Here is a 20,137-nt window from a genome sequence, read left to right as displayed (position 1 = left end):
TATTTCCTTTTGTTGGGACATGATGTGGTTGCAAGTTTGCCCAATTGAATTAACATGAAATGGCTTTCCACATGAACACTTCTTTTATAAAGTGTTTAGCAATCACACAAGCTTGCTCCAAAATTATCGATTCTTGTTGTTCTTGTTCACATGTGAATCCCTTTTATTTTTTCATATATCATGCATTAATTTTTACAACTTTCATAAAAGTGCATATCATTTTTATATTGTTAGAGTTCGAGCTATTTTTACAACTCGGGCACGTCCATAACCAATCAAAATAACTATAAGAATAAGCACATCATCTAGCGTACTTCAATATATATGATTAAAAATATTTAATCATTATAAGAAATTAGAGATTGAAAATTGTTGATTAATGTAGAATTTAGACAAAATATATAAATATGATCGAAAAGATAGATCATTTATTGACAAAATTTATTTAAATATTGGTTGGAATATTTACATACAAATAGTCGTAGTCATGTAATAAATGTTGCGATGGACTACTAGAAAAATAGCAGTAGTACATTACACAGAAGTAGTCGAATGGGGTAAATATATACTGTGATTTCTTTCTTGTAAAAATACTATGGTGATGAAAACCATCTTGTCATTCAAATATTGTTGTACTCAATCAATATTAAAGTAGTAGAATAAGACAAAATGAATTTCTCATTATATTTTGTAGTACTAATCAATTTTCATAACAATTATATTTTGGTAGTACTAATCAATTTCATAACAATGAGATCAACAATATTACTAATAATTAATCACTTGCTACCAAAACCATGTGCCATTATTGAAACATGGTAATGGTACCAAAGCAAGTACTTACAGAGTATGACAAAAGCAAGAGAAGGTACAACCCCACCATCCATGGCATGGTACCTTCTCAAACCTCTCTCTTTTCTTTCTAATTTCTGACAAGTCAACTCTTGTGGATGCTTTGACTTTGTCAAATTCTGTTGGAAATTGACACCACTTAATCATATTTTGTCTCCAACTGTCACACACACATGATATGGTCATCGTAATAATGTGGAATCTTGAATAGAATGAAAATAAACCAATATTTAGAAGACTTGATTTTTTTTTCATGGCATGCTGCTGCTGTTGGAATGAAAACAATTCAGTATATGCTGAATTGAGTTTGCCACATCTTCAGCTGTCAGCATTGCTTCTCTACTCATCTACAAATCCAAATTAAATCTTGAAAATGCCAAGAATCACTCAGAAATAAATAAAAATTAAAAAATTAAAAAAAAACATAAATAAAAATTGAATCTTGAAAATGCCATGAATCAGTGAGCAGTGCAAAAATAAAAATAAAAATTGAATCTTGAATGTACCTTGACACTGAAAGAGCAGACAACAAGTTGTTCAATGGTAGTAATGTGAGTTTGCAGAATCTGAAGATGCAAACACTCAACAGCAGAGATATTCTTGGTGATCTGTCCGCGCCGCCTTCCCGACAGAATCTTGATCATCCCAAACAGCCCCGAGAGCCTCACTTCAACCTCTGCCAACCAAGACTTGCTCTCAGCCGTCTGATCATGATGATCAAGTGTTGGAGGCAGGATCAACGGTGGTGGTTGTTGTTCATGATGATGATGATGAACTGATTCAAGGCATTGGAGGAGTTGTTGCAGCTCTCTCACAAATTCAATTGCTCCACCAACTATAGAAGCCTGATCTCCCTACATTACAAAAATCATGTTTTTAATATATGTTTCATTGAAATTATTTAATTTTGGTGACAAAAATAGGAAATAGAGTTGTTCATTAGTACCCTGTGGACATAGTAGGCCGGCATGAGAGACCTCAGCATTTGAAGATGCTCGTTCATTTGCTTTCTCCGGTTCCTCTCCACCGCGATATGAGTCATCCTCTGCCTCTCGACCTCTTCACTAGTCTTGCTGGCTTTCGCCCTCTTCCTCTTGTTCTTGCCCTTGCCCTTCGCTTCAAGATTTTCGACTGCAGAGTTCAATGTTTTCTCCTCTTCAAACTGCATCATATCTCTGCTAAATCTAAGATGTTCAATGAATGTGTGTGTGTGTGTGTTGTGTTAATGTAGAATAGCAACTCCAAAGAGGCTAATATAGATGAATGAGTTGATGTGAGGAGTGGTGTGACAGAGACTTTTACTGCAAGGGGCCACTCTCTTGTGATGTTCAAACATTTTGAAGAGAAGCAATTGAAAATCAGAAGTTCAAGTGAAATGATTGGTGCTGGCACATGATGTAGTGACAAAAACTAATTAATTTGAGCATGCTATTTCTGGAAATGGGATGTGGATGAGGACATGTATGAGCACTGAGTAAAACCACCATCCTCTGCAGAGAAAATACAGAGTGAAAGTATGAGATTTTCTCTTTCTTTCAATCACAAGCCATTCACTTGGTCACATAGGTCATATATAACAAATGCACCGTATAAGATTCCCACTAGTCATATCGACTTCTTTATTCAATCATTATGTTACTATACGGATGACTCATTCACAAACCCTTTGAATCCGCCACTAATTGCATCATCTTCTTTATTCAATCATTATGTTACTAGACGGATGACTCAAATGATACAGATTATTATTATTATTATTATTTCTAAAAACAAGACTCCAAAGATTGAATTATGTGCTTATCACAATCACTTCCTAAACTATTCTACAAGGGCAATATTACTATATGTTAATTCATTAAAAAAATTTAAATTAAAATATGAAAAAGACAAAATATAATGAAAAGGACACAATTTTTAGACTTCATTGAAGAAAATAGAAATAGACATCAATTCTTAATCACTAGCGCCACCAATTGGTCACAACATTCTTGAGCTTCTCCAATTCTTCCACATCAGATTTTCTAACATCATCCTTGAGCTTCTCCAATTCTTCCACATCAGATTTTCTAACATCATCCTTGAGCTTCTCCAATTCTTCCACACCAAGTTGATCACATTTTTGCGAATTCCACATCGTATAATCGTACAAAAATCCACCAATCGATTTCTCAATCCCTCTTGCGTGGAGAAACTCTCCCAACGCCTCCTGCAACTCGCTCTTCGGCCTATATACACACATTTATAAAATTATCATCACAAAACACAAACAAAATAAATAAATAAACAACTCACTTGATGCAGAGCTGAGAGCAGATGACATCATAATGACTATCCTTGGCAGTCAATTTCTGGATCACAATGTCATCAGCAGAAGCAGTCGCCGCAAAATTCATAGATTTTCCATCTGATTTGTAGATTTCAATTTTCAAATCCACGGAAGAGGAATCGGAAGCACTCTTATCCTTGTGTTTTTCGTCAACCAGCCTCACCTCGATTTCCTCTCCGGCGAGCTCCCTCGTCATGCTGACGTAGCCGCCGAGATTGTGTTCTATTTTGAAGGGGAACTCGGCTGGGGCCTCTGGCCTCCTCTAATTAAACGAAGGTAATTAACAAAGTTCAAGCACTTAATTTTGAGTAAATTTACAGAAAGAAATTGATGATTAATTTTACCATTTCAGTGATGTGTTTGATTTTGGAATCTAAGGCATTGGCGAGCATGCTGTGAGCCGACGCCGCCGCGGCGGATGAGAAGCGGCGGCCATTGGCGAATAGTAATTTGCGAGAAGAAGAAGCAGCTACGGCGCGAAACATCTTGATTATTGATGTGGTGATTAAGTAATTAATTGTGAAATTGATTGGCCTTATATTTATAGAGAGAGGATGGGATGCGTTAGGGTTTTGGTTTGGCTTGGTAGGGAAGAAAGAGATTTACATGTGAGGGTTTTAGTTTGCCTTCGCAGGCAAGAAACATGTGTAAGATTTGGAGGATTTTAATGCATTTTAAATCATAAAATAAATGTAATTTCATTATTATTTAGAGTCACGACTTTGAGGATATTACTATAATACTAAGATTTGCATTAGTAAATTTTGAATTATTTTTAATGGGATAGTTTGAGTACCAGTAGTATTAATTTTTGGTACTAATAAATTGAGAATTCAACTTGGATCATTTACAACTTTTCCTACTGTACTCTCTACTCCATTCTTTACAAACATAACTAATGGGTCCACTATTATATTTTATGTTTGTGAGGGGTATAGTAGGGAGTGGAGTAGAAAAAAGTTGTAGGTAATCTAAGCTGTTGAGAATCGTGATGCTATATGATCTTTTGAGTGAAATATGAAAATCTATTACTCCCTCTGTCTATCATTAAATGTCTTATATTTGATCGGCAAGAGTTTTAGGAAAATGTTTGACTTTATGAAGTAAGTGGGTAGAAAAATTGGTGGAATGTGAGACCTACTTTTATATATTAGTTTTATAATAAAATGTGAGTGGAATGAGTTGGTGGAATGTAGTGTCCACTTACCAAATATGATAAAAGTGAAATGGGACATTGCATAGTGTTTTTGTTAATTATATTCTGATAATTTCGTACTATGGTATGAAATCATTACTAAGATGTGGTAGCTTTGAAGCTGATCCCATCTACTCTCGTTGTGTCGTAAATTTTGTCACACTTTGATTAGGTACGAATTTTAAGAAATATAATTGAAAGTTAGTAGAAAAAGTTAGTGGAATGTAAATCCTATTTTTATAATATTATTAATTTTATAATAAAATATAAGTTGGAAATGTGAGTATAGATGTGACAAATTTTGTGCGACCACGGAAATGAAAAAATGTGAAACTTTCAGTAATTCTTTATTTTTCTGAATATTAAAGTTTGGATTACGCCTAATTGATCGTATAAGTGTCAAATGTTTAGCTCTATGTATCAAAAACGGAAACGCCTCGTTGATCGTGTAGGTGTAAAAGTATAATTGGATCATGATCAATGACATTTCTTGTTTCGTGTAAAAGTTTATATCTACACATTACATATTATCATCGAATTAATTAAAGCATTGAGCATTTAAATATTGTTGTTATTTAATTAACTTATACCGTCTACGTCTTAATCAATATTAACATCGGATAGAATTTTTCTATCTTTGAGGGGTTACTCTTAGATTCTCTTTGCAATGCATTTTGTTCTTTTTTGTTTGCATTATGACACACCCCTATTTTACTAATAGTTTAAATTTTTTTATACGAAATTAGTAAATTACTTTTTGTTAATATATCAGATTGTAAATATCATAAAGTTGAGAATAACTAACTCTAAAAAGTACTATCAATTACAAAAGAAAAACATATTTCTTTCATTATTAGTCTTGTCAACTGAGAAAATGGTACATCAAATCAAATACTACTAGAATTGAATGATAAAAAGTCTACCAATCCTTAACAAATTCATGCAATTTTTTGAGGTCAGCGGTTTCATGAGGCTTTGGTGGGGGAACCCAAATTGTAGGCCATCGCTTGCGTTTCTCCAACATATAATTGTACAAGAAACCAACACTCGATATATCAATACCTCTAACTTTGACAAAATTACTCATAGCATCCTGCAATTCACCCTCCAATTTCAATCTCACAGAGAGATTGTAGCAGTTGGGCTCACTAAATGCTATTTTGTCAACCAAAATTTCATCACTAGAAACATTAGCTCCCACGTCCAATGTTCCCTTGTCCTCTTTAGAGATAGACACGTTTATGCGAACGAATTGCGGGTCGCCGTCGCCATCGTCGTGGGCCGGGTTCACCGTGACCTCGATTTTCTCCGGGCCCAACTCCCTTGTCAGCATGACGTGGCAGTACTTATCGTCATCTTCGATCATGAACGGGAGATCGCCCGGCACCCCCCTCTGTGTTGGCAAATTAAAAAATAAATAAATATAACAATATCTCGCATCACTATACAGTTTAAAATTGCTAGTAAAAAATATGCATGTATTTTTTTTATAAACAAATCCAAAAAAGCGAAGGATAAATTGATCACTCTTTTCATGATATCCAACTCAATGGCTTTGATTTCGGAATTTATGGCTCCGATGAGTTTAGAGCGGCCGGCGACGGTGGAGAAGAAGCGTGAGGCAACTGCAGAGGTAGAAACTAATCGAAGCATGGTGAAATATATTTTACTATTGATACATGGAGAATATATAACGGCTAAATTTATAGAACAAGTTTTAGGGTATACATGACTTGGCTACCAAGAAACTAATTATTACGATGTGCTAATATATTGTACTCCTACGTATGTTTTTATTTGGGCCAAATCTTACGAAATTTTATTTTTTCCATATAAATCCAATTATATCACATATAATTTCGGTTTATGTATATTCCTTAAAACACTTTTCATTAAATTTTATAATGTGTTACACACATGAGAATAATGTAGATAAGATCTATTTTTTTAACTTTATTTTATCTCCACTTTAACTATTTATTATCATTTTCTAAAACGAGTGCGAAAAATGAAATGACTCAACTATCGCATAACGGGGGAGTAGTGATTAGGACTACTAGCGAATGAGCATGAGGAAATAATTCCATATTGATCCGAACTAATCCATACGCTCTTTAATAAGATTCCGGCTAGAAGCATACAAGTACTATAATGCGCTTCTCCGTGGGTATCTGGTAACCATGTATGTAGGGGTATGATTGATAATTTGACAGCAAAAGCAAGAAAAAATCCAATATAAAAGAATATTTCCAAGGCCACAGGATAGGACTGATTAGCCAATATTTCAAAATTTAATGTTGATTAGTAGAACTATATGAGCCGACGCCCAGAACTCCCATTAAAAGAAAAATAGAACCCCCTGCCGTATACAAAATAAATTTCGTAGCCGAATACAGACATTTTTTTTCCTCCCCACATGGATACAAGTAGATAAACGGAAATTAATTCTAACTCCCATATGAGAAAAAAAAAGTAAAAGATCTCGAGAAGAAAATAATCCTATTTGTCCACGAGTAAAAATTCTATGGTCACTACATACCATGGTGGCATAATAACTCGGTATACTTCACCATTAATTTCTTGACAAATGGAACTAAAATGGCCCACATACCACCTCAATTGGATTTAAATATAGCAAATTGATGACACAAAATAGACACATCCATTTAATAATATTATGGAAGGTGGCATATTATTAAATTTGGAAATTACCACATACTCCCTCCGTCCCGCTTTAAGAGTCCCGATTGAATCGGACACATGTTTTAAGAAAAAAATGTTTGTGTGTAATAAATAAATATTGTAGTGGATGTTGGGACCCACTTTTAATTGAGTGTCCAATAAATAAATGTTGTAGTGAATGTTGGGACCCACATTTAACACTTTTTTATTAGTTGTAGTGGATGTTGGGACCCACTTTTAACACTTTGTAGGCATTTTATATTAATTTATCTCAACAGGAACTCCTAAAGCGGGACGCCCAAAATTGATCAATCGGGACTCCTAAAGCGGGACGGATGAAGTAATTAATTGGATTGCTATATACTACTACAATATATATACGTATATTAATATCATAATTAGTATGATAAAATTATACACATAAAAAAGTAATCATATTGCATTATTTTTCATTTTTCAAGTCAAGGAAAAAAATTATACTATAACAATTCTTTAATAGTGTATATTTTAAATTCTATAGATAAGACTTCTTTTTTCTAGTTTTATATTTATATATATACAAAAAAATTTACCCATAAATTTATGACCTGTAACTTATTTTGTTAGCATAATAAATTATAAATTTTATTATATTTTTTACTGAATATAATATTATTATACACAGAGTAATACAACACCAATTACATAATAATATTATTATACTATAATTCCCATATTATTATAAGTGCAATATGATTAATTTTTTTATGTGTTTATTAGTATTATTATTCTCAAAATAATGGCAGCCAATACATAATAAATGCATTATGATTACTTTTTTATATGTACGTATAATATTTTCATATAATGAGGTCAAATACTTATACATATACTCCTTGTACTTGGTTGTCCGTATAATGGCAATCCAACTAATTTTATAGTAATTTCTAAATTTAATTATGCCACTTTATATAGAATGGATGTGTCTATTTTGTGCTATTAATTTGCTAAATTTATATCTATTTGATGTGGCATGTAGATCCATTTGTCAAGAAATTAATGGTGAAGTACACCAAATCATTATATCACCATGGTATGGAGTGACCATGGAATTTTTACTCCCACTGTATATTCTAACATCAGGAAATGAAATAATTGAGAATCTCGAGTAACCGGCCAAGCCGCTAAAGTAGCTAAAGTAGTGATGATCCCCGTTAGTAAAATGGGTCAGTGGAGTATCTTGAAATTCAAAAGGAAGAAAAAAACACCTGTTCTGTTTTTCAAGCATTTTTCATTAGCTTGCCACCAAAACTACACGCTAAAAATATTAAAAATCGACTTTAATTTTTTTTCTTTATTATATATGATGATGATTGATGATTATATTAGTTTAGTCATAAATCGATTTGTTTTCTCAAATTTGAAAATCAAATCTTATTTTAAATTAACTTTGAACTAAAATTTATACAATTTCCATAATTTAGAAATTAGTGAAAAATATAATAAAACTATTAATTGAACCCCCCTTATTTCGGATACATTATGTTTCAGAATTCAGAATTACGATCATTTTTTTCAAATATATTAAGAATTCAGAATTACGATCATGCGAGTAATATAGGACCGATGGAGTATTATTTTATAAAACTATGGTAAAGTTTTACATAGGTTAGAACTTAGAAACATTGCATAGTGTAAATTTTAATTACGAGTATTATTTTGAGTTATGACTTAAGATTGGGATGAATCTTGAATGGGATTCTATTTATCTTTCTTATACAGAAGATCTCTTTTTTAATTTTTTTTTAATAATTGCTCAAACAATATTACTTAAGATTGGGATGGATAATTGAAATGATTCGAAGCCTAATCGAGTTTTCAACCTCTATCATGGGCCCTTTTCCCCTTTTTTTCCCCTTCCCTTTTTGTTCATAGCATCTTTGTAAGTATTTTTTTCCAGAATACCCCCCCCTCCCTTTTACAAAACGCATAAAAAAGCATTTCCGGAAAACGGAAAAACTTTTCACTTGCTTTGGGGCTCTCCCCCCCTTTACCGTGAGCAATAGTTTTCTCGAAACAATGGTACCGAGATGTTTTTGAGATGGTCTTCATGTTGTATTGGTTTGGGATCATCCCCTCCCCGACTCCACCTAGCTTAATTATCCTTTTGCCCTTTACTCTCCCCCTTCCCCTTGTTGCCCCTTTTAAAAAATGGCATCTCTTTTTCGGAAAACTACATCTCTACTAACTATAAATTGGTTTCCCAGCTTCACCCTTTGGGCCCGGGACTCCCCTTTTAAATCCCGGGTTTTAAAATTAAAATCTTAATGCTCTGAATCAAGCTTCCCTTTCCTTGGGCAAAAGCCTTTCACCAAAAAATTTTCAAATGACTATACCAAGTTTCCCCCCCATCCCTTCTATAGGGTTGCTCCATTGATCTTTGATGAAGGACACATATTTAATAGTTTTCCGCAGGGGGCCCTCGAACCTTTTTTCCAATCCGAGGCCAACAACATCTCCAACCTCTCAAAATTGTTCTATTTTACCTCCTGCCCTCCATTTTGTTGTGGGTTTGAGGGGGACAGTTCAAAAAAAGATTCCTTTTTTCTTTACAAAAAGTTTTCCAAAATTTTTTTACCCAAAAATTTTTTTTGTTTGCTTAAAGGGATTTTTAAACTTAACACCCTTTTCCCTTCCCCTCAAAAACCCAAAAGGGTCAAAAACACTTAAAAGCCCTCGATTTCTCCTTTAATTTTGTAAATCCAAAATTTTAGAGAAATCATCTATTATACTCATGTAATTTTTTACCCCCTACCGGAATTTCTGGGGGGGGTGGCCCCCAAAAATCACTATGAGCATAATCTAAAGGTGAGGTGGGTCCCTTCCCCCTTGGATGCGGAAACCCTTGAATTTTCCCCAAAGGGAAAATTCATCACATGGAGTCGGAATCATAAAATCCCTGAATTATCCCCTTTTTTTTCGGTTCTTTTTTCATCCCCTTTTTGGATCCTAAACCTCCTTTGCCCCGGGTCCGGGGCTTTGACTTCCAAAAATGAACTTCATCCATAGATGTCTTCATCCAAAAAGATTTTTGGGAAATATAAAGTTCCTCTTCTTTCACCCACCAAAACCCCTTCTTTTTCCTTCATGCAATTAAAAGCTTCCATTTGGGGAGGAGAATGTGCGGGGCCCCTTTTTTTCAAAAATCCAAAAAGGGGCACTAAAATTTTTTTTCACCCTCGGGGGTATATCTTTTCATCACGTAGTTTCTTGATTGGGGCCCCTCCTGCATCTTAAATTTTACCCGGGTCCAAACCCAACATGACACACCACATTATTTCCCAAAACCAAGGTTTGCTCCCCCTTTAATTTCCTCAAAAAACCCCCAAGAGGACCCTTGGAACTGCCCAATCCTTCCATGAGCTTCCATCCCGCCTCCATTATGTTAGAACCCTCCCAGAATCATTTATCCCCGTGGGGTTACATTGTTTCCCCACCATTTCTTGCCCTTTTTTTCCAGGCCAACTTTCTTTAAAAGGGGCCTGGTTTTTTCACCCAAAGACATGATCCGGGTTTCCTTTTTATCATTTTATGGGTTTTGAGCTTTCTTGATTCTTTTTTGGGAAACTTCCCTTCCCTTTTAACTTCCTTAATTTTAATGGAAACCCCGGATTTCCCCATTTGACTTGTGCAAATCTTTAGGCCCCCCAAGGCCCGCACCTCAAGAAAATGTGATGGTCTTTTCACGTCCATACCCCGTTGCGTCGCGAAAAGGGTCTTACCTTTTTAGCGCATTGAAAGCAAGATTGCTTTTTCTTCATCACCAAGAGACATCAATATTTTAGATTCCCTCCCCCCTTTGTTAAATCTTCCAAATTTTTTTTTTAATATGAAAACCGAAAGAGTAAAGGCAACAAAACAAAATAACAACTCTCTAACGGCTATCTAATCTGACGGCTCAGATACAAGCTCACTAACTAACGCAATCCAACGGTTGCTGAAACACTCGAGCTTGAGATTAGCTCAAGGCTGATTCCTCTCTTTGAATGTGCTGATATTGAGCCATCACAAGTCTAACAATAATAAATTCAAATGAATGAATTATATATACTAATGAATCTGCACACAGCCGTAGCCCACAAGTCATAAAAAATTGATTTAATTTGAGGGATATAGGAACGTGATCGAATGCAAACTCTAAATATTGTACAATCTTCAAACTATGATCTGGACCGTTAAAAAAATCAACGGATAATAAAATAATAGCAACAAAAAACGTCAACACAATGTCAACGGTAATGCTGTGTTGAAATTGTATTGACATCAAAATCTTGAAATTTACCCATCAGTATTATATAGAGCGACATTTCATTTATTATTACGGCACATAAGATATGGTAATTTTATTAAAAAGTTCTTAGAAGGGTTATCTAGTAGTCACAATTGAGTTACTAGAGTATTTTTTATATTTATTCATTTGTATATTACTCTGACTATAATTTCCCCATCGTGGCTACTAGCTAGTGCCTAAATCCTGTATGGAGAGTATTCATTTTTTTTAGGTATTTCTATTTTATTATTATAAAAATAATTTAATAGTATATCTTAAACTTTATATTCTTTTGAATTATTTTTTCTACTTTATTCTTTCTTTACTAACACTAAAAAAAATTGAACTGAAATATGACAAATGTTGGCGTAAAAACATTATTCCAATTGTGGTTTTTTTATTTGTCTAGAAAACCATGAGCGATAGTCAAATAGCTAATAAAATCATAGTAATACTAGAAAAACACAATTAAACCTAAGAAACAAATACTAGTACTCATATTCGTAGCTAGTGGGAAATTGGAGTGAACCACATGGTTGGAGCAAGCGTGTGTGATATCTGAGAGACATGAGAGGGATAATAGATGGAAGATACTTTCCTATCCACGTAATCAAAGATGCCACTATCATGATTACATCTACCATCGTAAGTAAAAATTAGATTATCAGTGAAATAAATCGAATCTGGACTCAAGTTCAAGTCCGCTGCTTGCATCACGAATGAGTGGTTGCATGCGACAAACATTGTGAAACCATCCAATGAAGCGTGCATGTACCTCATTTTACCATCCTTGGCATCAATTTCATACACCTCGAAACTAGTGGTTTTGTGTGGGTAACTATCGTAGTCGTTGTAGCCACTCTTAAGGCGGATGGATTTCACGAGCGATCCGTCGCGCCCGACCTGGTTCACCACTTTACGTATCACTAGAAATAGCCGGCCCGAATGTTCATCAGTCATCAGATACTTATTGTAATGGCAGCCCTTGTCGTTGTCCTTGTTAAAATAAGGATCCGACTTCCATACTAAGGAGGAAGATTCGAGGTCCCAGCACCCGACCGCGTCATGTTCCGCTATGCAGAAGAGGCGGTTGTGGTGGGTGGAGTAAACGGGTTGGGTGTAGGAGCCTTGGCCGCAGACGGGGAGCCAGGTGGCGCTGGTGTGGGCGGGGAAGCAGACCGCGATGCAGAATCTGGGGCCGTACACCATGATCGCGCGGCAGTCGTGGGCGGTGGGAGGGGAGGATAGGATGATCATGTGGGGCCAAATGATGGAGGAATATGGGCGCAAGGCGTGGATGTCGGGAAGCTTTATGTGACGGCCGGTGATGGGATCGGAAAGGAAAGTTTGTCGATTGTCTCTGTTGTATAATGCCACCCAGCCGTGGGAGTATCCCACATGTTTCACCTCGCCTTGTGCCCACGGAGGCGGCGGTGCTTCCTTCTTGATGCTCACCACTTTCATCTCTGGAAGGCTGTAAAACTTACTATACAACGCCTCCGAGGATGACGACGACGGTAGCATCAGCCAAGGGGATGATATTTTCCCAATGCTGCTGGTGCTCATCGTCCTACCGCCGCCCTCCATTCCACGGAATATAAATTGGAAGATTGAGGACCCCATTCTCATTTCTAACTAAACCTAACCACCTCAGTCGCACTCTTTATTGTATTTTCATGACTTGTGGGATAAGACAACAATTAATTGCTTACTATGACTACGAGAGATTAATTTCAATTGAAGATTCAACCTAATCTCAATCTATCTTGTGCTACAAATCACTATATATTGAGTAACACAAATGAAATTATATATAAGACAACAATTAATTACTCCTAATTACTAGTACTATAATAATTATGTGAGAGATTAATCTCAATTCAAGATTCATCGTGATCTCTATCTTGTGCTACAAGTCACTATATATTGAGTAAGGAATAATAGTATAAGTAAAGATGCCCTAGCTAACTCTATAATCATTAATCAAAAATGAAAATGATGATATTAGGAGCAGCCGCAGCCAGATTACATTGGTGTAGGATGATGAGCACCACCACCACCAAAACCATGAGTAATCCTAATCCATGGCTGATGCTGAGACCCACATTCGACAGAAGCCGCGGCGGCATGGTGTACAACTTCTACAACCTAGAGGACAATGAGGTGGTGCGGATCAACAAGTACGGCCCGGGACCGGATCCTCCGGAGCACCCGGACGACGAAGCCGAGGTGGTGGGATCCTCCCACGGCTGGCTAGCCTTAAAGAACCACCGCAACAACGAGCTGTTCCTCTCGAACCCCATGACCCACCGCCACATCAAGCTCCCACCCATCGACTCCCTCCCCAACCCCGAGTTCAACCTGGACAACTGCAGCCGCTCAGCAAACGTGTCAAAACTAATCCTCTCCGCCTCCCCCGACGACGCCGACTGCCGCGCCATGGTGGCGTTCGGCTGGAGCGGCAGGCTGGCCTTCTGCCGCCCCGGGCACAGCCGCGACTGGGCCCCCATCGGCCAGCTATTCATGGAGCGGGAGCGAGAGGGAAAATGGTACGACTACAAGTACGCTAGGTCATACGATGATTTCGTGTTTTCAAGCAAAAGCAATGTCTTCACTTGCTTGACCAGCTCCAACATCCACACCAGGGGATTGGAGGACTGGGACCTCACAAGCATCGATTCTCCCAAAATAGATTGGATTCGGAGACAGGGTGACGAAAAAGAAGAAAACAATGACGATAACGAAGAAATGAAGCAGAAGCAGCACCTGGTGTATGCGGAGCAGACGGGTGAGCTCTTCATCGTGAATCGTCTCATCCAAGAAGGTACAACTCGAAGATGTGATGTGTATAGAATTGAAAAGGAGAAGGGGGGGTGGACCAACATTAGGCCATGTTCGTTGCAGGGTATAGCGTTGTTTGTCGGAACCAACCACTCCTTCGCCGTCTCCGCGCCCCATATCATGCCCAATTCTATTTACTACGCTGACGGTGACGATGTCGGAATATACGATTGCGATGACGAGACTTTCTCAAATTGCTATTATCCTGATGATGCTGATCAAGCCTTAGACGATACTGATGATACACCTATTTGGTTTACTCCCATGCTTACTTGATTCATTTTTCGAATATTTTGAATAAAGAAATTTTGGTATTATATTACTGATCCTATTTAGAATTTTTGCTATACTTACAAGTTTCATCATTTTAATTAAGAATAAAAAATAAGAGAAATTATAGTTGCCCTATTACTTTCATTTATAAGGATTGAATAAAAGAAAACATATTAATGAAGAGACCTATTAAAATGACAATGAAAGACAAGGACCTAATATAAAATAAAAAAAAGTAGAAGCGTGAGGATTTGAGGATGATTATCATCCTCAAATTAACAACATAATATCATCATCATTTCTGGAGCATTTTATTAAAGTTAATAAAAGTAAGTTTCAAGTATTATGCGTGTTACATGTTTTTTTTTTATATAGAAATCATTATAGTAGTAGTAGTTATTAAATTTGTTTATATTAAATTTTTTTTTGTTAATGTGTCAGATTTCATAGAGTCAAAGTGGTGAAAAAATGCTGTACTTTAGAACAAGTTTTAGGGTTTGCACGACTTGAAATTCTCCCCTAACTAGGGTAATTGTGGGAATTTCTGCTTTATTTTATTCCACCAAATGTGGAGGTTTCGCTTCCTATATCAATCCATAGATTTTGCTTTTTTATTTATTTACAAAATTATTGAGGAGTATATAAATAAAGATGCCCAATAATTTTGGCATTTTTCTGAATTGTTCCATAATATTTCAATAAGTTTATTTGTGCTCCAAGTCAGTGAGTCACTGTATATATGAGTAAAGATTTAATGTATTATCTGATTCGTTAAAGTTAATTAATGATTCGCTTTTTTATTCGTTAAAGAAAAACAAGCTTGTAATTTAGCACTGAATCCCAATTAATATTAATTTAACTCAGCACATTCAGTACTATAAGATAAATTGAATCAAATATCCCCAATTGATCAATTGGATATAAGATTCAGGTAAAATCCCAAATTAAATATAGGATCAGAGATCAATTAAAATGAATATATCAAATTAATCTAATATTTGATTGAGTGGGGAATAGTTCATATATTAAATAGTGACAATACAGAAACTAGATGTAAACAACTAACCATTAACATTACTCTGTTACTTAAGATCCAAAATATATAACTTCAATTCTTCCATTTCATCAAATGAGTATAAATGCTTCATGCTAGCCAAGAAGCATTCGGCATCCATCCTTGATTGCATTGTCTGAGGAATTTCTGTACTTACGAACAATAACAATCAAGAACTTCACAGTTTTCATGTCAGTTTCGGACAGGCTTACCTGGCTAAACATAATCAAATAAAGACAGGAGCACCATAAACAGAACTTGCTCTTGGTGAGACATCTTCGAAGCTCTCCAGGAAGTCATAATATTCTGTCACAATTCTCTGTTTGGCAATGCTTCTTTTCTTTTCTGAAAGCAAATTCAGGGGAGGCCATCTAGCATAACCTTCAAGCCGCTCTATAGCAGTTCGATTTCATTAGGGAATTTCCTTTTCTCAGTATGCTGTTTCTCATTTTCGACGTCCATCATACCACATAATGTCACCTCTGGGGCACATTTCACACTGTCCCTACAAATTTCCTTGAGCACTTGAGCAATGTGATCTGATCAGGACTAGCTTGTATTTTTGGACATGCCTTATCTTTCTCCACAACTGCCTGCAAAAGAAAAGACAGGGCAGCCAATTCTCTGTTTGGCAATGCTTCTGTTCTTTTCTTTTCTGAAAGCAAATTCAGGGGAAAACATGTTGAGATGTGCAGGCTGTCAAATATGCTACAATTGTACAGATAAGTCTTTGGCAAAGATGTATGAGGAAGCAGGGACAAAATCAGGTTCATAATAGTAATACTACTCCATTTATATTCATTTTTTGTGAAGCAGAGAAACTACACCTTTCCTTGACAACAAAAACCAAAGAAAATAGGGAAGGTGCTTGCTCGCTAATAAGATACTCCTAACAATTAAGATGATAAAGCAGAACACTAAGAAACAGATTTACTACTACTGAACTGACTAATTTGGGGTGAGCCACATGGGTGGAGCAATCCTGGTGGAAGTGGTGGATATCTGAGACTCACAGGGACAATCGATGGAAGATATTTTGCCATCCACGTAACTATAGATCCCAACATCGTCATTTCTACCGCCTTGGCTAATGTAATTCACACCATCTGGGGTGAAATAAATGGAATCGGGGCTCAAGTTGAAGTCCGCCGCGGGCAGGGCAAACGAGTGGTTGCCTCCGACAAACATTGCCAAACCATCCAATGAAGCCTCCATGCACCTCATTTCACCTTTTTTGCAATCAAATTCGTACGCGTGGAAACGAATGGTTTTGTGCGAGTAACGGATTGAACCACCATTCTCTTCCTCCTCCTCTGCCTCTTCCTTTTCCTCCTCCTCTGCCTCTTCCTCTTCATCTTCATCTTCATTTTCCCCTTCCTCTTCATCTTCATCTTCATCTACCCCTTCCTCTTCATCTTCGGAGATATCTCCATTCCTTTTCTTGGTAACGTAGATATCAAGCAGCGCTTGATCAACCATATAGTGCGACCAGTTCTGCAATCGCGGGCAAGTGGTGTAAGAATCAAGGAACAGGCATTTCCGGTCGTCTTGCTTGGTTCCACATGATGTGCAGAATTGCACCTTGAGGTTTCCACAAAATTTGCAAAAGGACGCTGTGTCATCAATCCAATCCTCATCCTCCCCGCCCTCTTCCGTGACGACACGGATCACAAGAAACAGGCGCTGGGAGTGCTCATCGATCACCAGATAGCGGGGGCAGTGGTAGTGCTCGTCCTCATACCCGTGACTCGTATACATTCGGGTATTCCAAAGAGGCGACCGCGGACGATGGAGGTCCCAGCACTCCAGCTCCATGAACGAGTCCGCCTGATTGGTCACGCAGAAGAGGCGGCTCTGGCGGGCGGAGTAGCCGATCACGTGGTATTCGCCTTGGCCGCACACGGGGACCCAGCTGGTGCTGGTGTGGGCGGGGGAGCAGACCGCAATGCCGGAGGAAGGGGCGTGGCGCATGATCGCGCGGCAGTCGTGGGCGTCGGGAGAGGAGGAGAGGATGATGTTGATGGGGCGAGTGGCGTGATCGATGTCGGGAAGCTTTATGTGAGAACCGGTGAGGGGATTGAAGAGGAAAGCCTGACGATTCTCCTCATTGAATGAGGCCACCCAGCCGTGGGAACATCCCACATGTTTCACCCGCCCGCCTTGTGCCCACGCCGGCGCCGCCGCTGCCTTGTCGATGCTCACCACTTCCTTCTCTGCCAGGCTGTACACCTCTTTATACCCGGCTTCGTAGGACGACGGTAGTAACAGGTAAGGGGATGATACTTTCCGTGGCTCAGATGCCATTTTACTCAACTTGCAAGATTGGAGGAGAATTGAGGATGCCATTGTGTTGCTCAGCATCCTCATTCTACTGAATTTACAAGATTGGAGGAGAATTGAGGATGCCATTTTCATTTGAACCCTAAACCCCTAAACCCCTGTTAAAATAATGGAGTGGATTTTCCTTTTATAAATTGCCTATTTTAGCGATGACTTGGGGGCTAAGGCTGTGTGCCGATCAATTAGGGTTATGAATTATTGGCTACAGCTGTATGCAGATTTTTAAATTTTTCTGAATTGTTAGTGGCTATTTCATTTATTTAACGAGTGAATTACATAAAATGGTACATGGTCTTTATTTTATATCGTTTTTGGTATTTATAAATCACATTTTTGGTACCTGATATAATTTTCTTCCCAAATTATCCTTTAAACAAATATATGATTCCATTTATATCATAAAGGGTATTTTGAGCAAATATAAAATTAGTACTAAAAGTGATATTATAATATCTTCTCTCATTCTCCTAATTCTTTATTCTATTATTATTAATCAATATTAATATTAATATTCATTGTTAATATTATACTTAAATATAATTATAATTATAATTATATCTAATTATTATTGTTATAATGCTAAAAATTGATAGTAATTAATAAATAATTGTAGTATAATTATATAAATTATGAATCACATAATATCATGTAATAATTATTATTATTATTTTACATTAAATTAGTAACTACTCAATATAATCTTAATAAAAATTTATCTTTGTGAATTGTATTCATAATGATATAAAAAGTTGAATATTTTTAGTTAGGTGTTTCAACCTTAAAATGAATATAAAATAATTTAATAAAAAATATTCAATTTATTTAATTATTTTAAATAATTAATTTAATTAAGTATTTTTTTTTATATTATGAATGCAATTAGATGTATGTATAAACCATTAAAAAGAAAGAAGCAAAAAGAAGGAAAAAGAAACATAAACTAAGGAGAAAATAGATAAAAGAAAGGAAGATAAAATACTAAAAAGAAAGAAGAAAATGAAGAAAAAAAAAAAAAGAAGAAACTAAAGAAGAAAAAGAGAAATAAGAAAGGAAGAAAAAATAATCACATATTTGGTACTATTTAATTGAAATTTCCAAAAATATCCTCCATGAAAAAAATCACATATTTGGTACCTAGGGTTATTTTTGTCACTGGGTACCAAAAACGATATAAAATAAAGATCAGGTACCATTTATGTGCGAAAGTGAAAGATCAAGTACCATTTATGTAGTTCACTCTTATTTAATATAGATGAAAATCAAGAAACTGGTCATGAGCAATTGCATGATAACGGACTGCATCAGTGTAGAAACAAGCAGAGATTAAACCGTGTCTCAATATAATGGCAATGGCAATGGCAAAAACATGAGAACATGCTAGTGATAAAAATAGCTCAATCGATGAAAGAAATCCTAAGATCCAGTTTATGTAGAAGTGAGAATAAAATTACAGCCAAGTTAATCCAATGAGCAAATTAAACAGCCTGGGTCTCTCCTGCAACCCATACATCTATAGAGAAATTATGTGTTCGCGATCAGCACCGTGGCTAATGCAGTTTTCTACAGTTCTCTATTTCCCCGCGTTTATATATAAAGTAGAAATGAACATGATTGAGCGGGGTGGAATGACAAGCACCAGATAAAACCAACATTGACATTCGGTTATAACTGATTTTCAGGCCATCTGTTGGGATTTATCTGCAGAATCTTGGAGAAAAGAAATTGGCGCATTCCAACCTATGATGTATATTCAAACGCTTGTGGCGGTGCAGGCTCGTCATCCACTGCCATTGACGAGGCAGAGCCCTGCTGACCGGTGGCTGGTGCACCAGTAGCATTTGGTGCTGTGGATGAGAGTGAATCGGTCAAAGCTAATGCCTCAGGTTCACTTGGGCGAAGGTCTTTTAGCAGAACAAAGCCTGAGGGTGCTGACTTCACCGGCACATATCTACTGTCTGTAAGAAACTTGATGAATTTTTCTTGGGCAGGAATCACTCTAGCCGGGTTGGTCAAGATTTCAAATGATGGCTCAGGTTCAGCCTTCTTTTCTGCGGCACTATCAATCTGGTAACATAAGACACAGAAAAGCTCAAAGTCAGCAACTTCACATGTTCACCGTTACAAACTCTCATGGCAACCATATATATATATATATATAAGCATATACATACAAAAAATAGGTGCAGATGATATCACCACATGCATCATCCATATACCAAAGAAAAGGTAAGGAAAGAAAGCAGATTACCTGCATAGAGTCGCCAT

At 36.6% G+C, this 20,137-nt stretch overlaps 6 protein-coding genes across 7 annotated transcripts; 1 reads left to right on the top strand and 5 right to left on the bottom strand.

The window, feature by feature from the left end:
• Nucleotides 1-758: 758 nt before the first annotated feature.
• On the bottom strand, nt 759-2,304 carry LOC125191862 (transcription factor FAMA-like). The gene is made up of 3 exons (XM_048089289.1): nt 1,799-2,304; nt 1,359-1,706; nt 759-1,199 (listed from the first exon to the last, which is right to left on the bottom strand). The coding sequence occupies exons 1-3, from the start codon at nt 2,021-2,023 to the stop codon at nt 1,104-1,106; spliced, it is 669 nt and encodes a 222-aa protein (XP_047945246.1). The 5' UTR covers nt 2,024-2,304; the 3' UTR covers nt 759-1,103.
• A 451-nt stretch (nt 2,305-2,755) lies between these two features.
• Nucleotides 2,756-3,670, bottom strand: LOC125192031. Of its 2 annotated transcripts, XM_048089485.1 has the most exons (4): nt 3,523-3,670; nt 3,145-3,440; nt 2,930-3,077; nt 2,756-2,884 (listed from the first exon to the last, which is right to left on the bottom strand). In XM_048089485.1, exons 1-4 carry the CDS (start codon nt 3,661-3,663, stop codon nt 2,813-2,815), a joined length of 657 nt encoding a protein of 218 aa, XP_047945442.1. In that variant the 5' UTR covers nt 3,664-3,670; the 3' UTR covers nt 2,756-2,812. The 2 variants fall into 2 exon arrangements, with proteins under 2 accessions (XP_047945442.1, XP_047945441.1); XM_048089484.1 differs by having other exon boundaries at nt 2,756-3,077.
• A 1,575-nt stretch (nt 3,671-5,245) lies between these two features.
• Nucleotides 5,246-6,032, bottom strand: LOC125192494 (uncharacterized protein At2g39795, mitochondrial-like). The gene is made up of 2 exons (XM_048090087.1): nt 5,901-6,032; nt 5,246-5,766 (listed from the first exon to the last, which is right to left on the bottom strand). Exons 1-2 carry the CDS (start codon nt 6,024-6,026, stop codon nt 5,293-5,295), a joined length of 600 nt encoding a protein of 199 aa, XP_047946044.1. The 5' UTR covers nt 6,027-6,032; the 3' UTR covers nt 5,246-5,292.
• A 5,839-nt stretch (nt 6,033-11,871) lies between these two features.
• On the bottom strand, nt 11,872-12,951 carry LOC125195373. The gene has a single exon (XM_048093531.1). The coding sequence runs from the start codon at nt 12,949-12,951 to the stop codon at nt 11,872-11,874; it is 1,080 nt and encodes a 359-aa protein (XP_047949488.1).
• Nucleotides 12,952-13,431: 480 nt separating this feature from the next.
• On the top strand, nt 13,432-14,481 carry LOC125195372. Its single transcript, XM_048093530.1, has one exon. It carries the CDS (start codon nt 13,432-13,434, stop codon nt 14,479-14,481), a length of 1,050 nt encoding a protein of 349 aa, XP_047949487.1.
• Nucleotides 14,482-19,274: 4,793 nt separating this feature from the next.
• LOC125193143 (26S proteasome non-ATPase regulatory subunit 1 homolog A-like) lies at nt 19,275-20,131 on the bottom strand. Its single transcript, XM_048090886.1, has 2 exons — nt 20,121-20,131; nt 19,275-19,936 (listed from the first exon to the last, which is right to left on the bottom strand). The coding sequence occupies exons 1-2, from the start codon at nt 20,124-20,126 to the stop codon at nt 19,610-19,612; spliced, it is 333 nt and encodes a 110-aa protein (XP_047946843.1). The 5' UTR covers nt 20,127-20,131; the 3' UTR covers nt 19,275-19,609.
• Between the last annotated feature and the right edge of the window lie 6 nt (nt 20,132-20,137).

Source organism: Salvia hispanica, chromosome 6 (genome assembly GCF_023119035.1).
Source record: "Salvia hispanica cultivar TCC Black 2014 chromosome 6, UniMelb_Shisp_WGS_1.0, whole genome shotgun sequence".
NCBI lineage: Eukaryota > Viridiplantae > Streptophyta > Magnoliopsida > Lamiales > Lamiaceae > Salvia > Salvia hispanica.
Note: the sequence above shows the minus strand (reverse complement) of the source record. Positions and strands in the feature narration are given on the sequence as shown.